Source organism: Elephas maximus, chromosome 2, assembly GCF_024166365.1.
Source record: "Elephas maximus indicus isolate mEleMax1 chromosome 2, mEleMax1 primary haplotype, whole genome shotgun sequence".
NCBI classification, from domain to species: domain Eukaryota; kingdom Metazoa; phylum Chordata; class Mammalia; order Proboscidea; family Elephantidae; genus Elephas; species Elephas maximus.
The window spans coordinates 7,193,645-7,209,882 of record NC_064820.1 but is presented as its reverse complement, the minus strand read 5'-3'; the positions used below and the strand labels follow the sequence as shown (position 1 = coordinate 7,209,882).

The 16,238-nt window shown below is 41.8% G+C and overlaps 1 protein-coding gene across 1 annotated transcript in view; it reads left to right on the top strand.

The window, feature by feature from the left end:
• Positions 1 to 16,238, top strand: part of ADAMTS16 (ADAM metallopeptidase with thrombospondin type 1 motif 16) — a 290,702-nt gene that overhangs the window by 108,421 nt on the left and 166,043 nt on the right. The window contains exon 9 of the mRNA XM_049858762.1: positions 6,599 to 6,736. Within this exon, the coding sequence (XP_049714719.1) occupies positions 6,599 to 6,736 (138 nt within the window). The remainder of the gene's footprint in view (positions 1 to 6,598; positions 6,737 to 16,238) is intronic.

Here is a 16,238-nt window from a genome sequence, read left to right as displayed (position 1 = left end):
CTACTGTAACAAAAATACCTCAAGTGGGTGACTTTAAAGAACAGGAATTAATGTTCTGGAGGCAAGGAATCCAGATTCAAGGCTCCAGCAGGGTTGTGCTCTGTCTGCTCTCAATTCTTCCTGGTCTATTTCAGCTTCTGGGAGCCTCAAGGCATTTCTTGGCATTCCTTGGCTTGTAGATGGATCTTCACGTGGAGTCTTCCCAGTGTTTGGATCTCTTCCTGTTTTTGCTGCTCTTTTTGTAAGAAACCACTCAGACAGGTTTAGAACCAGGACCCACCCTACTCCTATATGACCTCACTAACGTAACAAAAACCTTGTTTCCAAACAGGGACACTTTCACAGGTACAGGGGTTAGGTTTTCAACATATTTCTTTGGGGAACACAATTTAATCCATAATGTGGGGTGATAACTGCTTTGAATAAAGCGTTATGGTGCATAAAGACAAAAAAAATTTTATTTGGCATACGTAACTTGAATAGTAATTATACAAATACCAACCTTATCTTCAAAATGTGTTCTATTCATTCTTCCATGACATTATTAATGTTAATATATAATGGGATCCCTGTGTGGTGTTTTCATGCCAATGTTCTGGAATCTGTTGCATTCATCATTCTCACCGGTTGGAATGAATCACAACCCATAAGAGAGTGCTGTGGGGATTTGGGTGGGCATCTAACATGGGTAAACTGTTAGAATATATCCAAGATGTCAGATCCTAACTCCCAACCCACTATCCCAGAATCTACCAAGGTGGGCTCCAGATAGCCTTCTTGTGAAGCGTATTTCTCAGATGACGTTGCCACTCAGCAAAGTTTGAGAATCAATGCTAGAAAGAAGAAATGAAAAATAACTTTAATGGAAAATTTTAAGACAGAGCTATTTTGACCTACAAGTCCCCAGACCTGAGACACTGTGACTTTGAATTACTTAGAAATGTATACCCACATGGTAGCCAATTTCTCTTGGGCCAGTTGCTGAAACATAATATGTCTTTTTCGTAGTCAGGTCAAGGGCCAGCCAGGGAGGGTTTCATTTCTATCACTTTCTCCCCAGGGCTGCCTCACATCCGTGATTTCAGTTTGAAACCTTTCCACAGCCATGACACATTGCTCTTGCCATCTGGTCACCCTGGCTGTGATTAATGGCTTTAAATAGAACTACAGAGGATGGGTGGAGGCAAAAATGACTAAATCCACATCACCCTTGGTACCCATCAGGAATTTTGCAGAAATTAGACAATGTTTGCATGCCAGATTCCTGGGATACACCCTTCAATCCTGCTTGGGTTACACTGTCGTGTGGGTCCTTCCTGGCTCTGGCATGGGAGTGTCAGTGTTCCAATCCCGGCTCTACCGCCTGCATGAGTTCTCTGTCTAATCCCCAGTCTCCTCCTCGTTATGTTATGCCTGCTTCCCAGGGTCCTGGTGGGACTAACATTAGAAAATATAGGTAACAGGCTCAGCCTAGTGTCTGTAAAATAGTGAAAACTTGGAAATGTTAGTTCTAATTTTTAGTGGCTGTCATGGATTGGGAAATCCTGGTGGTGTAGTGGTAAAGCGCTATGGTTGCTAACCCAAAGGTTGGCAGTTTGAATCCACCAGGTGCTCCTTGGAAACCATATGGGGCAGTTCTACTCTGTCCTACATTGTTGCTATGAGTAGGAGTTGACTCAACGGCAATGGGTTTGGTTTTGGTTTGGTCATGAATTGAAACGTGTCCCCTAAAAATATGTGTCAACTTGGTTAGGCCATGATTTCCAGTATTGTGTGATGTTCCTCCATTTTATAATTTGCCTACATGTTATAAATTATAATCTTTGCCTGTGGTTAAAGAGGATTAGGGTGGGATGTAACACCCTTGCTCATGTCACATTCCTGATCCAGTGTAAAGGGGGTTTCCCTAGGGTGTGGCCTGCACCACCTTTTATCTTACAAGAGATAAAAGGAAAGGGAGGCAAGCAGAGAGTTGGGGGACCTCATACCACCAAGAAAGCAGTGCCAGGAGCAGAGTGCGTCCTCTGGCCCTGAGGTTCCTGTGCTGAGAAACTCCTAGTCCAGGGGAAGATTGATGACAAGGAACTTCCTCCAGAGCCTACAGAGAGAGGAAGCCTTCCCCTGGAGCGGACACACTGAATTTGGATTTCTAGCCTACTTTACTGTGAGGAAATAAATTTCTCTTTGTTAAAGCTATCCACTTGTGGTATTTCTGTTATAGCAGCAGTAGATGACTAAAAGAGTGGCATTATTTAAACAGCTCTGGTTAAGCACATGGCTGCTAACCCAAAGGTCAACAGTTTGAACCCACCAGCATCTCCATGGGAGAAAGCAGACTGCCACATCTTGTAAAAAAAGGATTACAGCTTTGCAAACCCTACAGGACAGTTCTACTCTGTCCTATAGGGTTTCTATGAGTCAGAATGAACTCCATGGCAAGGATTTTTTGGGTTTTTTTTTAATAATTTTTATTGTGCTTTAAGTTTTTTTTTTAAGTGAAAGTTTACAAATCAAGTCAGTCTCTCATACAAAAACCCATATACACCTTGCTAAAAAAAAAAAAAATTTTTTTTTTTTTTATGCACTCCCAATTACTCTCCCTCTAATGAGACAGCCTGCTCTCTCCCTCCACTCTCTCTTTTCATGTCCATTTCGCCAGCTTCTAACCCCCTCCACCATCTCATCTCCCCTCCAGGCAGGAGATGCCAACATAGTCTCAAGTGTCCACCTGATCCAAGAAGCTCACTCCTCACCAGCATCCCTCTCCAACCCATTGTCCAGTCCAATCCACATCTGAAGAGTTGGCTTGGGAAATGGTTCCTGTCCTGGGCCAACAGAAGGTCTGGGGGCCATGACCACTGGGATCCTTCTAGTCTCAGTGAGACCATTAAGTCTGGTCTTATGAGAATTTGGGGACTGCAACCCACTGCTCTCCTGCTCCCTCAAGGGTTCTCTGTTGTGTTCCCTGTCAGGGCAGTCATCAGTTGTAGCGGGGAACCATCTAGTTCTTCTGGTCTCAGGATGACATAGTCGCTGGTTCATGTGGCCCTTTCTGTCTTTTGGGCTCGTAATCACCCTGTGTCCTTGGTGTTCTTCATTCTCCTTTGATCCAGGTGGGTTGAGACCAATTGATGCATCTTAGACAGCTGCTTGCTAACGCTTAAGGCTCCAGATGCCACTCTTCAAAGTGGGATGCAGAATGTTTTCCTAATAGATTTTATTATGCCAATTGACTTAGATGTCCCCTGAAACCATGGTCCCCAGACCCCTGCCCCTGCTGCGCTGGCCTTCGAAGCATTCAGTTTATTCAGGAAACTTCTTTGCTTTTGGTTTAGTCCATTTGTGCTGACCTCCCCTATATTGTGTGCTGTCTTTCCCTTCACCTAAAGTAGTTCTTATCTACTAATTAGTGAATGCCCCTCTCCCCCCCTCCTCCCTCCTCCCTCTCATAACCATGAAAGAATGTTTTCTTCTCAGTTTAAACTACTTCTCAAGTTCTTATAATAGTGGTCTTATACAATATTTTTCCTTTTGCAACTGACTAATTTCACTCAGCATAATGCCTTACAGGTTCCTCTATGTTATGAAATGTTTCACAGATTCCTCGCTGTTCTTTATGGATGTGTAGTATTCCATTGTGTGAATATACCGTAATTATCCATTCATCCGTTGATGGGCACCTTGGTTGCTTCCATCTTTTTGCTATTGTAAACAGTGCTGCAATGAACATGGGTGTGCATATATCTGTTCGTGTAAAGGCTTTATTTCTCTAGGATATATTCCAAGGAATGGGATTGCTGGATCGTATACTAGTTCTATTTCTAGCTTTTTAAGGAAGCGCCAAATCGATTTCCAAAGTGGTTGTACCATTTGACATTCCCACCAGCAGTGTAGAAGTGTTCCAATCTCTCCACAGCCTCTCCAACATTTATTATTTTGTGTTTTTTGGATTAATGCCAGCCTTGTTGGCGTGAGATGAAATCTCACTGTAGTTTTGATCTGCATTTCTCTAATGGCTAATGATCATGAACATTCCCTTATATATCTGTTAGCTACCTGAATGTCTCCTTTAGTGAAGTGTCTATTCATATCTTTTGCCCATTTTTTAATTGGATTATTTGTCTTTCTGCAGTTGAGTTTTTGCAGTATCATGTAGATTTTAGAGATCAGGCACTGATCAGAAATGTCATAGCTAAAAACTTTTTCCCAGTCTGTAGGTAGTCTTTTTACTCTTTTGGTGAAGTGTTTGGATGAGCATAGGTGTTTGATTTTTAGGAGCTCCCAGTTAGGGAGTTATCTAGTTTTTCTTCTACATTATTTATAATGTTTTTTATACTGTTTACATGGCAAGGTTTTTTTTTTGTTTTTTTGGTTTTAAGAATTTGGTATTCATTGGTATGCAGATGGTTAAGCACTGAACTACTAATGGAAAGGCTGGTGATTCAGATCTACCCATGGGTACCTCTGAAGAAATGCCTAGAGATCTACTTCCAAAAGATCAGCCTCGAAAACCCTGTGGAGGAGAGTTCTACTCCGATACACATGGAGTCGCTATGAGTCAGAATCAACTCCGCAGTAACTATGTTTTGTTAAGCAAAGAATTTAAGTGAAAAATCATGTCTTCGGCCCTAGCAACAAACAAAGGTTCTCAGGTCCCTTTCTTCCATTCATCATGGGATTCTTGGCTGGATAATGTCACCCAATCCAGTAACCAGATTGTTCTCCCTCTCCTGCCCTTACCCTTTCCTCTGTATCTCATTCCCTGGGGACTCTGCTATTGGCAAATCCATACAATAATTGGATAACGGACAGTAACAGGAAATAATGGCTTGTTGTCATTATGCGCTGAGTCCTTTCTGAGTCATAGCAGCACTATAGGACAGAGTAGAATGGCCCATAGGGTTTCCTAGGCTGTAATATTTACAGAAGAAGATGGGCAGGTCTTTTCATCCATGGAACTGCTGGGTTGGTTCAAACCACCAACCTTTCAGTTAGCAACCCAGTACTTCACTGTTTCACCACCAATCAAAAAAAAAAAAAAAAAACCCATTGCCATCCAGTCAATTTCAACTCATAGTGACCCTATAGGACAGAATAGAACTTCCCCATAGGGTTTCCAAGAAATGGCTGGTGGATTCAAACTGCCGACCTTTTGATTAGCAGTGAAATGCTTAACCACTGCACCACCCTAAAATCTGCCTCTTAAGGAGGTTTCCAGGGCTAAACAGATCTCCCAAGTTCCCCAGGCTCTCCTCCCAGGGTAGTTTGTTGTGCTCAGTGCTCCTCTGGGATAGCTGAAGGTGACAATGGAAAGCTTCTCTAAAGCTTTAGGAAGTGAAGGGGAAGAAGTAGACTTGGTGGTGGGGAAGGTGGCAACTCAGACGCAGATTCACACAGATGCAGGGCTACTGATTTTCGCAAGTGACAACAAGTGGCTGCTGATGGATATTGCAGGATTTGAAAACCTCTGGTGGTGTGGTGGTTAAAGTGCTTGGCTGCTAACTGAAAGGTCAGTGGTTCAAACCCACCAACTGCTCTGTGAGGGAACGATGTGGCAGTGTGCTTCCGTAAAGATGACAGCTTTGGAAATCCTATGGGTCAGTTCCGTTTTGTCCTATTTGTCACTATGAGTTGGAATCAACTCGATGGCAGTGAGTTTGGGTTTTGGCTTTTTGGTTATAGGGTTGGTCCCAGGTTGCTAGAGCCACTGTACCTTGTGAAGTCCCAATATACCAGGCCAAGATTGGAGCCCCAAAGTGGTCTGGTTTTTACGCAAGAGTAGCAGACACAGCTTCAAATAATGCCCATGGATAAACACAACCATAGCAACCCATGGGGTTTCCGTGGAATGGCTCTCTCCAAAGGGAAGAAGGGGGTAGGGCCAATACCTGTCTATCCGTTGGTACCTCCAGTGACTGAGAGGGAGCAGCACTGGGTGGGTGTAGAGACAGAATGTCAACACCACCATGAGCTTCAGCCCAATAGGACACAGCTATGCAGTAGTGGCGTTGTTGTTAGTTGCCAGTGAGTCAACTCCAACACATGGTGACCCCATGTGTGCACAGTAAAACGGTTTTCCACAGGGTTTTCAAGGCTGTGATCTTTCAGAAACAGATCTGCAGGTCTGTCTTCCAAGGACCCTCTGGCTGGGTTCAAGCTGCCAACCTTTGGGCTGATAGTTGAGTGCTTAGCTGCTGTACCACCCAGGGATAGTGGCATACACATTTAAGCAACTCAGTGGGTCTAGGAATGCCTGAATACTTTCCACTTTGGGACTGGTATAATGTTTTGTTTGCCCTGGTGGCACAAAAGTTAAGCACTCAGCTGCTAATCAAAGGGTCAGCAGTTCGAACCGACCCAGCGGCTCTGGAGGAGAAAGACCTGGAGATCTGTCCCCATAAAGATTACAGCCTAGGAAAACCTATAGGGCAGTTCTGTTCTATCCTATAAAGTCACTATGAATGCGAATGGATTCAAAGGCGCCCAACAACAGTGCATAGAGGGAAGGGAGTCTTTACAATGGTGACATAAGTTTTCTAGACAGCATGAGGTCATTTAAGCTTTTCTTTGGTTTGAAAGAATCTCCCCTCTCTCGTAGCTTCGGCATGGTCCATGATGGAGAAGGGAATGTATGCAAAAAGTCTGAGGGCAACATCATGTCGCCTACGTTGGCCGGACGCAATGGAGTCTTCTCCTGGTCACCCTGCAGTCGCCAGTATCTGCACAAATTTCTAAGGTAGGAACTCCTCCAGCTACTCAGGCCAGTGCTCTCCCTCAGCCATGCCTGCCTGCTGCTTGTTTGGCCTGTTCGTACTGAGAGAGTCCAGAAAGCCATAGGCTCAGGTGTGACATCCAAAGGTGCTTTCTGTTTGAAGGTGGCTGCCAGACATGTTCTTACAGCCTCAAGCCCTGCTGTCTTAATACAACATCACTTGGCCTTAAGACTCAAAGGAAGCTGATAGGACATATACCAAATTAAAGTATGTGTCACTAACCTTTTTTTTTTTTAAATTCTCACTTCTGTAACAATATAACTTCAGACACTAACTAGGGCGGTGGAACATGTTTACATCAGTGTACATGATAATAATGTGTAGCTCACTTTTCTTTCTTTTTCTTTTTTTAACAAAATGCATGTTTTATTTGGTGAAAAAAACTTGGGTAGACACTTTAACCAGGCTCTAAAATACTGTAATTAGAATATTTTTAGAAAATTCATTATAAAACAAATTCGTTTCGTGTTTAGAACATAAGAAAGAAGGGGCTTGGCCTCTGAATAAGGAGTCAGTAGATTTGAAACTGTTCGAGAAAGAAGGTACTTTAAGACGCCACCGTAGATCAGCTAGTCAGACAGTCACCCAAAATTTAATGACTTTGAGTTTAAAGTTTGGCATAAGCCTTAAACCTAAGCTTTTTTTTTTTTTTTTGACCCATCTCACATCTAGCACAGGGTGGTAGGGCTCTGCTCCATGCAGTCACTCAGGGACCCAGGTTCCTGCATCCCGTGGTCTTCCATGTGCTGGGACCTATTCTTCCTTTGTGGTCAGCTGGTACTGGAGAGAGAGAGCACTTGGAGGGTGTGCAGGACAAGGGATGGAGTTCCTGGAAGTAAGGACTCAGTCAGCAGCCCCCCAAACTGCAGGGGGGCTGAGAAATGCTGTGAAGGTTGTTACAGAGCAGGCCGTCTGTACTGCCTCAACACTCCCAGGATGTACGTCACAGGTGAAGTGACTAGGCCTTAGTGGGTGGGATCAGCCAGTCGGGCGCAGAACTGAGGGGAGAGCCCAGACATTCTGCGCTTTACATCTGTTGACTGTCCTCTGATCCAAAGGCAATGGATACAACCTACAGAGGAAAAGCAATGCTGTTGCAATCTTAGCCATTATTTTTAGCTTTATCGGCAGGTACTTTACAAAACAGTTGTTGTGTTGGCTTGAGTTGTCCAGTCAATTACAAGCCATAGTGACACCATAGGACAGGGTAGAACTGTCCGTAGGGTTTTCTAGGCTGTAATTTTTATGGTGACTGGAAGAGGTCCATATTTGTGCCCATTCCAAAGGAAAGTGATCCAACAGAACGTGGGAATTATTGAGCAATATCATTAATATCACACAAAAGTAAAATTTTGCTGAAGATAATTCAAAAACTGTTGTAGCAGTACATCAACAGGAAACTGCCAGAAATTCAAGCTGAAGTCACAAGGGGATGGGGAATGAGGGATATCATTGCTGATGTCAGTTGGATCTTGGCTGAAAGCAAACAATACCAGAAAGATTTTAGTTGTGTTTTATTGAATATGAAAATGCATTTGACTGTGTGAATCATAAAAAATTACGAATAACCTTGCAAAGAATGGGCATTCCAGAACTCTTAATTGTGTTCATGTGGAACCTGTACATAGACCAAGAGGTAGTCATTTCAACAGAACAAGGGGATACTACGTGGTTTAAAGTCAGGAAAGGTGTGTGTCAGGGTTGCATCATTTCACCATACTTATTCAATCTGTATGCTGAGCAAATAATCTGAGAAGATGGACTATACGAAGAAGAATGGGGCATCAGGATTGGGGGAAGACTCACTAACAGCCTGAAATATGCAGATGGCACAAACTTGCTTGCTGAAAGCAAAGAACACTTGAAGCATTTACTGATGAAGATCAAAGACAACAGCTTTCAGTATGAATTACACCTGAACATAAAGACAAAGAAATACTCAACCTGGACCAATAAGTAACGTAATGATAAACAGAGAAAAAACTGAAGTTGTCAAGGATTTCACTTTACTTGGATCCACATTCAATGCCCATGGAAGCAGCAGTCAAGAAATCAAAGGACAGATTACACTGGGCAAATTTGCTGCAAAAAGACTTCTTTAAAGGGTTCAAAAGCAAAGATGTCACTTTGAGGACCAAGGTGCACCTGACCCAAGCCATGGTATTTCTAATGACCTCATATGCATGTGAAAGCTGGACAATGAATAAGGAAGACTGTTGAAGAACTGATGCCTTTGAATTATGGTGTTGGGGAAGAATATTGAATATACATATTATGGACTCCCAGAAGAACAAAGAAGTCTGTCTTGGAAGAAGTACAGCCAGAGTGCTCCGTGGAAGTAAGGATGGCGAGACTATCTCATGTACTTTGTACATGTTATCAGGAAGGACCAGTCCCTGGAAAAGGACATCATGCTTGGTAAAGTAAAGGATCAGTTAAAATTGAGGAAGATCCTCAACAAGGTAGACTGATGTAGTGGCTGCAACAATGGGCTCAAGCATAACAAGGATTGTAAGGATGGTGCATCGTTCTGTTGTACATACGGTCACTATGAATCAGAACTGACTTGACGGCATCTAACAACAACATGCACGATGTCATATAGTGTTTACAGGTATTAATATAATAAGAAAAACCTTAATAGAAAGGACCTCAGTGTGTACATGTAGGTACACATGTGGCCTCCTACTTCAGCCCCCTGAACCTCCTCTCTTTGGGCCCAGCACCAGCATGATTCCATCCTGGGCCACGTTCACAGGTATCAGAGCCATGACCTTTCTCTTTTCCCTTCTGTTTCTCTGCCATGACGTAATGCTGGCAGGTGAACAGGTGCCAAACGTGAAGATGCAACCACGTGGTTCATGAACTGCATTGGCTTGGACAGAGTAGGAGAAGAAGAGCTAGGTTAACGGCACTCAGAAAGCCCCCAGCCTAGCATGCCAAGTAGCCACCTTCCGAGTGTTGGCAACTTACAGAATATGTTCTGTGGCCAAAACTAAGAACTGGTTATTCCAACCTAAGAGTCAAGGATGAAGTGTTCTATCTCTACTGTATTTGTAGCCATCACTCGGTGGTGCAGTGATTAAGAGCTACAGCTGCGAACCAAAATATTGGCAGTTTGAATCCACCAGTTGCTACTTGGAAACCCTATGGTGCAGTTCTGTTCTGCCCTATATGGTTGCCATGAGTCGGAATCAGCGGCAATGGTTTTTTGGGAGGGTTCACTCCATGTTCAACTGGCCTCTGCTTGTTTCACTGGTTCCTATTGTTGGGTTCTGCTTTTGATTTTTTTTTTTGCCCCCCCCCCCGGCCCCAAATTAAACCATATTGTTTCTAGAACACTATTTGAACAGGATCATACTAGTATTTTTTTGTCAATTTTTGTCAGTTTGAAGTCCCTGGGTGATACAAATGGTAAACATGCTCAGCTGCTAACCAAAAAGTTGTAGGTTAGAGTCTACCGAGAGGCTCCTCTGAAGAAAGGACTGGTGACCTACTACTGAAAAGTCAGCCACTGAAAACATGATGGAGCACAGTTCTACCCTGTCACACGCAGGCTTCCCCACGTGTTGGACATGTTACCACCCAGAGGAGCGATGGTTGTTTCCATATTTTGTGCCTCCCAGAATGAGTGAGAATTTTGTGGGCAATATCAGTATCCTGGTAATATAAACCCGCACTCTAGGAATTACATAAAATTCCTGTACATCATAGGAAAGATAAAAGAATTCCATCTCTTTTGTTTCTGTTCTTACAAAGGCAATGCTAATATAAGCATACAAAGGACAGTAATACTTTGAGTTACATATAGCACTTGTTCTCGTACGGTATTTGCATAAAGTTAAGTTGGTCATTGGTAGCACTGCTTTTAGCTCTTAGGATTATTAGTTCTGCTTTTACTATTTCTTGCAGCTGATCAAATTTGTATGTGTGTGTATATAAAAGATACAATGAAGAAGAACATTCTTTTTAGGCTCATAAGGCTCTTATTTGTAGTAATAAGGAAAACTTGGAGTTTTCTATATAGCAAATCCTTTTTATAATTTTCTAGATCCTTTTTCAAAAACATTTTAACTCTTTCTACTTACTGGTTACAATGAAAATATGTGGTTTTTTGTTTGTTTTTAATTTTTGACATATGCTGTGAAGTTGGAAACCAAGAGCATAGAGAATTGCATGTATGTGGGAATCAGCATTATGAGAAAATGCCAGAAAAGCCTTGAAACTGCCAATAAATATAGAAGAACTCATGGAGAGTGGATAGTTATGTACTCAGAGAGGAGTCATTCTGAGGGCATCGAATAGGGGCTCTAATCTTCCAAACAGAATGTGGTTTTACTAAGAGTGATTATTAAGATGGTGAACTAATAACCCATTTTTCTTCTGTGATAGTGGAACAACTAAAATGTACACTCAGGTATATTTATTAGTTTTTGGCTAATCATTAAACCTTTCTGCAGAAATTCTGTAATAAAACTGTATTTTCAGGAATTTTACTCATTTTGTAGATTACATGATAATAAGTTAATACGTAAGGTATTACACAGTCACACATTTGTCTCTTTAAAAAATAAGTTTCCTTTGAAATCTGCTTATTGTCAAGTTCACTACAAAGCTGACTTTATTTGAGGTGACCAGTTGCAAAGTGAACGTTTCTACAAATAGTGTGTTAATACTGATTTTCCCTTGGTATAAGAAATCTGAGCATCTGTTTTCTAACGTGTTTGCTACTTCCTGATTTCTAAGTGATCAAAAAATTGTGATATTCTCCACAATGACACGGTTGTTGGATATGGTCCCAACAATGACTAAGCTTAAATGGCCAACTTTTGCAGATGATTCTGCTCTCCTTAATTAGCAGCCTAGTGTTTGGTACATGGAAAATACATATATATATATATATATATATATATATATATATATATATATATATATATATATATATATATATATATCAATTGGACTTCAGTTGTCAGCACAGCTTGTCCTTATTCTTCCTAGAGTTTTGAAGGACAGATGCTAGTTTGGAGTAAATGCATCAACCGAGTCAAGAAAGATTTATGTCATTTCCTATTCACAGATGGACCTCATGACAACTACTCATGTCTGTGTCTAGGAGGCTCATGACTTACTTAGGGAAATTTTAGATCATTATTTGAATTTAATGACAACATAGACTCATCTTCTATATACTTTTTAAAAACTTGAATCATGAACTACAAATCAGTGAATGTACCTACTCTCTGAACACATGTTGTCATAAGCGTCCTTAGGTGACCGACACATAGAAAAACTATGTACAACAGAACTAAACACTGCCCGGTCCGGCACCATCCTCATGATCATTGTTATGCTTGAGCTTATTGTTGCAACCACCGTCTCAGTCCATCTTGTGGAGGGTCTTCCTCTTTTTTCACTGACCCTTCACTTTACGAGGCATGATTTCCTTCTCCAGGGACTGGTATTTCCTGATAACATGTCCAAAGTATGTGAGACAAAGTCTCATCATCCTCCTTTCTAAGAAGCATTCTGGCTGTACTTCTTCCAACACAAATTTGTTCGTTCTTTTGGCAATCCATGGTATATTCAATATTCTTCATCAACATCACAACACAAAGTCATTAATTCTTCTTTGGTCTTCCTTATTTTTTGTCCGCTTTCCCATGCATATGAGGCAATTGAAAACACTTGGATAAGGCTCACCTTAGTACTCAAAGAGACATCATTGCTTTTTAAAACTAAAGAGATCTTTTGCAGCAGATTTGCCCAGTGCAATGTGCCATCTGATTTCTTGACTGCTGCTTCCTTGAGGGTTGATTGTTGTTGTTGCTAAGTGCCAACCAGTCGATTCTGACTCATAGAAACCCTATGTACATCAGAGCTAAACACTGCCCAGTCCTACACCATCCTCAAAATCTTTGCTATGCTTGAGCCCTCTGTTCCAGCCATTGTATCAATCCATCTCACTGAGGGTTTTCCTCTCCTTCGCCGACCCACTATCCTACCAAGCATGATGTCTTTCTCCAGGGATTGATCCCTCCTGATAACATGTCCAAATATGTGAAATGAAGTCTCATCATCCTTGCTTCTAAGGAGCATTCTGGTTGTACTTCTTCTAAGACAGATTTGTTCATTCTTTTGGCAGTCTATGGTCTATTCAATATTCTTTGCTAACGCCATAATTCAAAGGTATCAATTCTTCTTTGGTCTTCCTTATTCATCATCCAGCTTTCACATGGATATGAGGTGATTGAAAATACCACGGCTTGGGTCAGGTACACCTTTAGTCTTTAAGGTGATATCTTTGCTTCTGAACCCTTTAAAGAGGTCTTTTGCAGCAGATTTTCTCAATGCAATTAGCCTTTTGATATCTTGACTGCTTGGAGTGGGAAACGGTTTTTGAAATGTTGTTGGGGTACCTCTGGTATTCCTTTTTTTGAGGGGTACCTTGGATCCATGGTGGTGCAGTGGTTAAGAGCTATGTCTGCTAACCAAAAGGTTACATTTTGATATCATCAGCCTCTCCTTGGAAACTCTATGCGGCAATACAACTCAGTTCTATAGGGTCACCATATAACTCTACAGCAAGGAGTTTTGGGCCCTCTTCTTTTTAAATTAAATAATTTAATAAATTTTACTTCTATTTTGGTATAACATATATGAAGAATAGTACAAAACTGTAAAGGCACAGCTCAATGGATTTTCACACAGTAAACACAGCACTGTAACATTGACAAGATCAAGGTAAGGAAAATGGTAAGCACCCTAGAGCCCTTAGCTTGTCCCACTCTATTTAATCCCACCTCCTCCTCAGAGGAAAGCACTCTTCTGACTTGGAACATCATAGATTAGTTTTTGCTTATTTTTTAACTTCCTGTGAAAGGAACCATTCGTTACGTACTTTTCTGTGCCTGGTGTCTTTAGCTATACATTGTTATGAGATTCATCTTTGTTACATGCTGTAAATGTAGCAGTGACTTACTTTTTTTTGCTATATAGTATTTCATTGTAAGAATATACTACAAATTATTATTCCACTCTGTTGGTGATAGGCATTTGAGTTTATGATTTGGGGCTATTACAGGAATGTTACTATGGATATTATTTGCTGTGCATATGTTCATAAGTCCTTGAATTGTTGTTGTTGTTGGGTGCTGTCAAGTCAGTTCTAACTCACAGCAACCCTATGTACAACAGAATGAAATGCTGCCTGGTCCTGTGCCATCCTCATAATTGTTGCTATGTTTGCACCCATTTTTGCAGCCACTGTGTCAGTCCATCTTGTTGAGGGTCTTCCTCTTTTTTGATAACCCTCTACTTTACCAAGCATGATGTCCTTCTCCAGGGACTGGTCCCTCCTGATAACGTGTCCGAAGTACATGAGACAAAGTCTCGTCATCCTCTCTTCTAAGAATCATTCTGGCTGTACTTCTTCCAAAACAGATTTGTTCCTTCTTCCAGAAGTCCATGTGTTCTTCGCCAACACCGTAATTCAAAGGCATCAATTATTCTTTGACCCCCCTATTCATTGTTCAGATTTCGTATGTATATGAGGCAATTGAAAATACCATGGCTGGGGTCAGGCTCACCTTAGCACTCCAAGTGACATCTTTACTTTTTAACATTTGAAGGAAATCTTTTGCGGATTTGCCCAATGCAATATGTCATTTGATTCCTGACTGCTGCTTACATGGGCATTGATTGTGGATCTAAGTAAAAGGAAATCTTTGACAACTTCAGTATTTTCTTAGGAGTGAAATTTAGGTTTGTACATATATAGGTTCGGCATCAGTGGACACAGCCAAAGAACTTTGCAGAGTGGTTGTGCAATGTTTCACTCCCACAAGCAGTTACAAGCTTCCAGATGGCTCCAAATCATTGCCAATAGCCATCTTGTTGATCATTGTTATTTTAGCCCTTCTCGTAGGTACGTAGTGGTGTCTCAGTATGGTAACCACTGAGATTGAATGCCCTGCTATGTGTTTGATGGCCACTTGAATAACATTTTCACTGGTGTTGCTTGATAAACAGGAGTTTTTACTTTTAATGGATTACAGAATATCCACACTTTCCGTTTAAGATTAACTCAGCTGAAAAATACCTTTGCCCACTGTAATGTCTGCATTTATCTTCCCGTTGATCTCATGGAAGTGTTATTGTTTTACCTAATGCATGTAAACCACCTGCTTTTTGTGTATGGTCTGCAATGGGTCAAGATGCCTTTTGTCCATCTGAATATTTTGGTGAATTATTTGCAGTATGGCTTCAATGATTTTCCTTTCTCCACCCAAACTCTTCTTGCATCTAGTTCTGTGATGACGTTTTCCATCTTGCCTTCTATTTTCTTGAAACTTTTAATCACAATAATTTTAAATTTTTGACTAATCCCCTCTCCTATAGGTCTGTTTCTATTATTGGTATCTTATTTGGGATTTCAGTCATTTTGTCTCACTTCCTAGTACACTGTGGGATAACATGTCCAGATTGACCACACCATGACTGTAAGACAGTGCTCCAAACCTGCGTGTATCTGATTTCTAGATAGCCAGGAGGCCATTAGAAAAAGGGCACTAAGAACTAATATGGATTGCTCCATAAACATCATGTCCTTCCCATCAGCACCTGAACACACTTTATTTAGCACATGGAAAGCGGCTTTTATCACTTACAAGAATCAGACAGCATACAGCAGGAAAAGCTCCATCATGAGCAGTCCCCCTGGTTCAGAAGCTGCTGGGCAGAGATAACGATTCTTCCTCACACACCCCACTTGTGCCGTGGGTGAGGGGCTTCAATGGAACCCCATCTACTGCTGGTCTCCCCCGGCCAGGTAGGCCCACTTAGGAGGCCTGTAAGTTTAGCTATGTGTGCCCCACCTGCACCATAGCTGAGGAGACTCAGAAAACTTCCTCTCCCAGCTATTTTATACCCCAGCCTACCTTGATTAATTTTATCTTTTTAACCTTTCTAACAAACATCCTACTGCATCATGCCCCCTTGACTTCCTGAGGGGGATAGTTAGGCCAGAATTGTATCTTTTCAATCTTGCTAACAAACATCAGGCCTCAGTAGGGAGAATGGGGGTGGTGGGGGGGTGTAGGGAGAGGGCTTGTTCTGAGGCCTAAAGAAGCCAACAGGGAGAGGAACGGAGAAAACCACAGCCACCTGGCCTGTCTGAAGGAGTTACTCCTCACATACACTTAGTAATTTTGGACAAATGATGGAAATGGTTTATGAAAAATTTTAAAGGCATAAAGTGCTGGATGGTATTGTCTCCTCCAAATAGCAATTGCTTTCATTTCTAGTGGACAGGAGCGGGGCAGCTTATTTGAATCTACTTTGCGATTCGGCTAGTAAAACCTGGCCTTCAGTCTTCCTAAAATGGCCTACTTCAGGTCAACCCTCACTCCTACCACGGCTTCGGTCAGAATCCTCTCATGTTTACCACGGCCCCTCCTTTTTGTC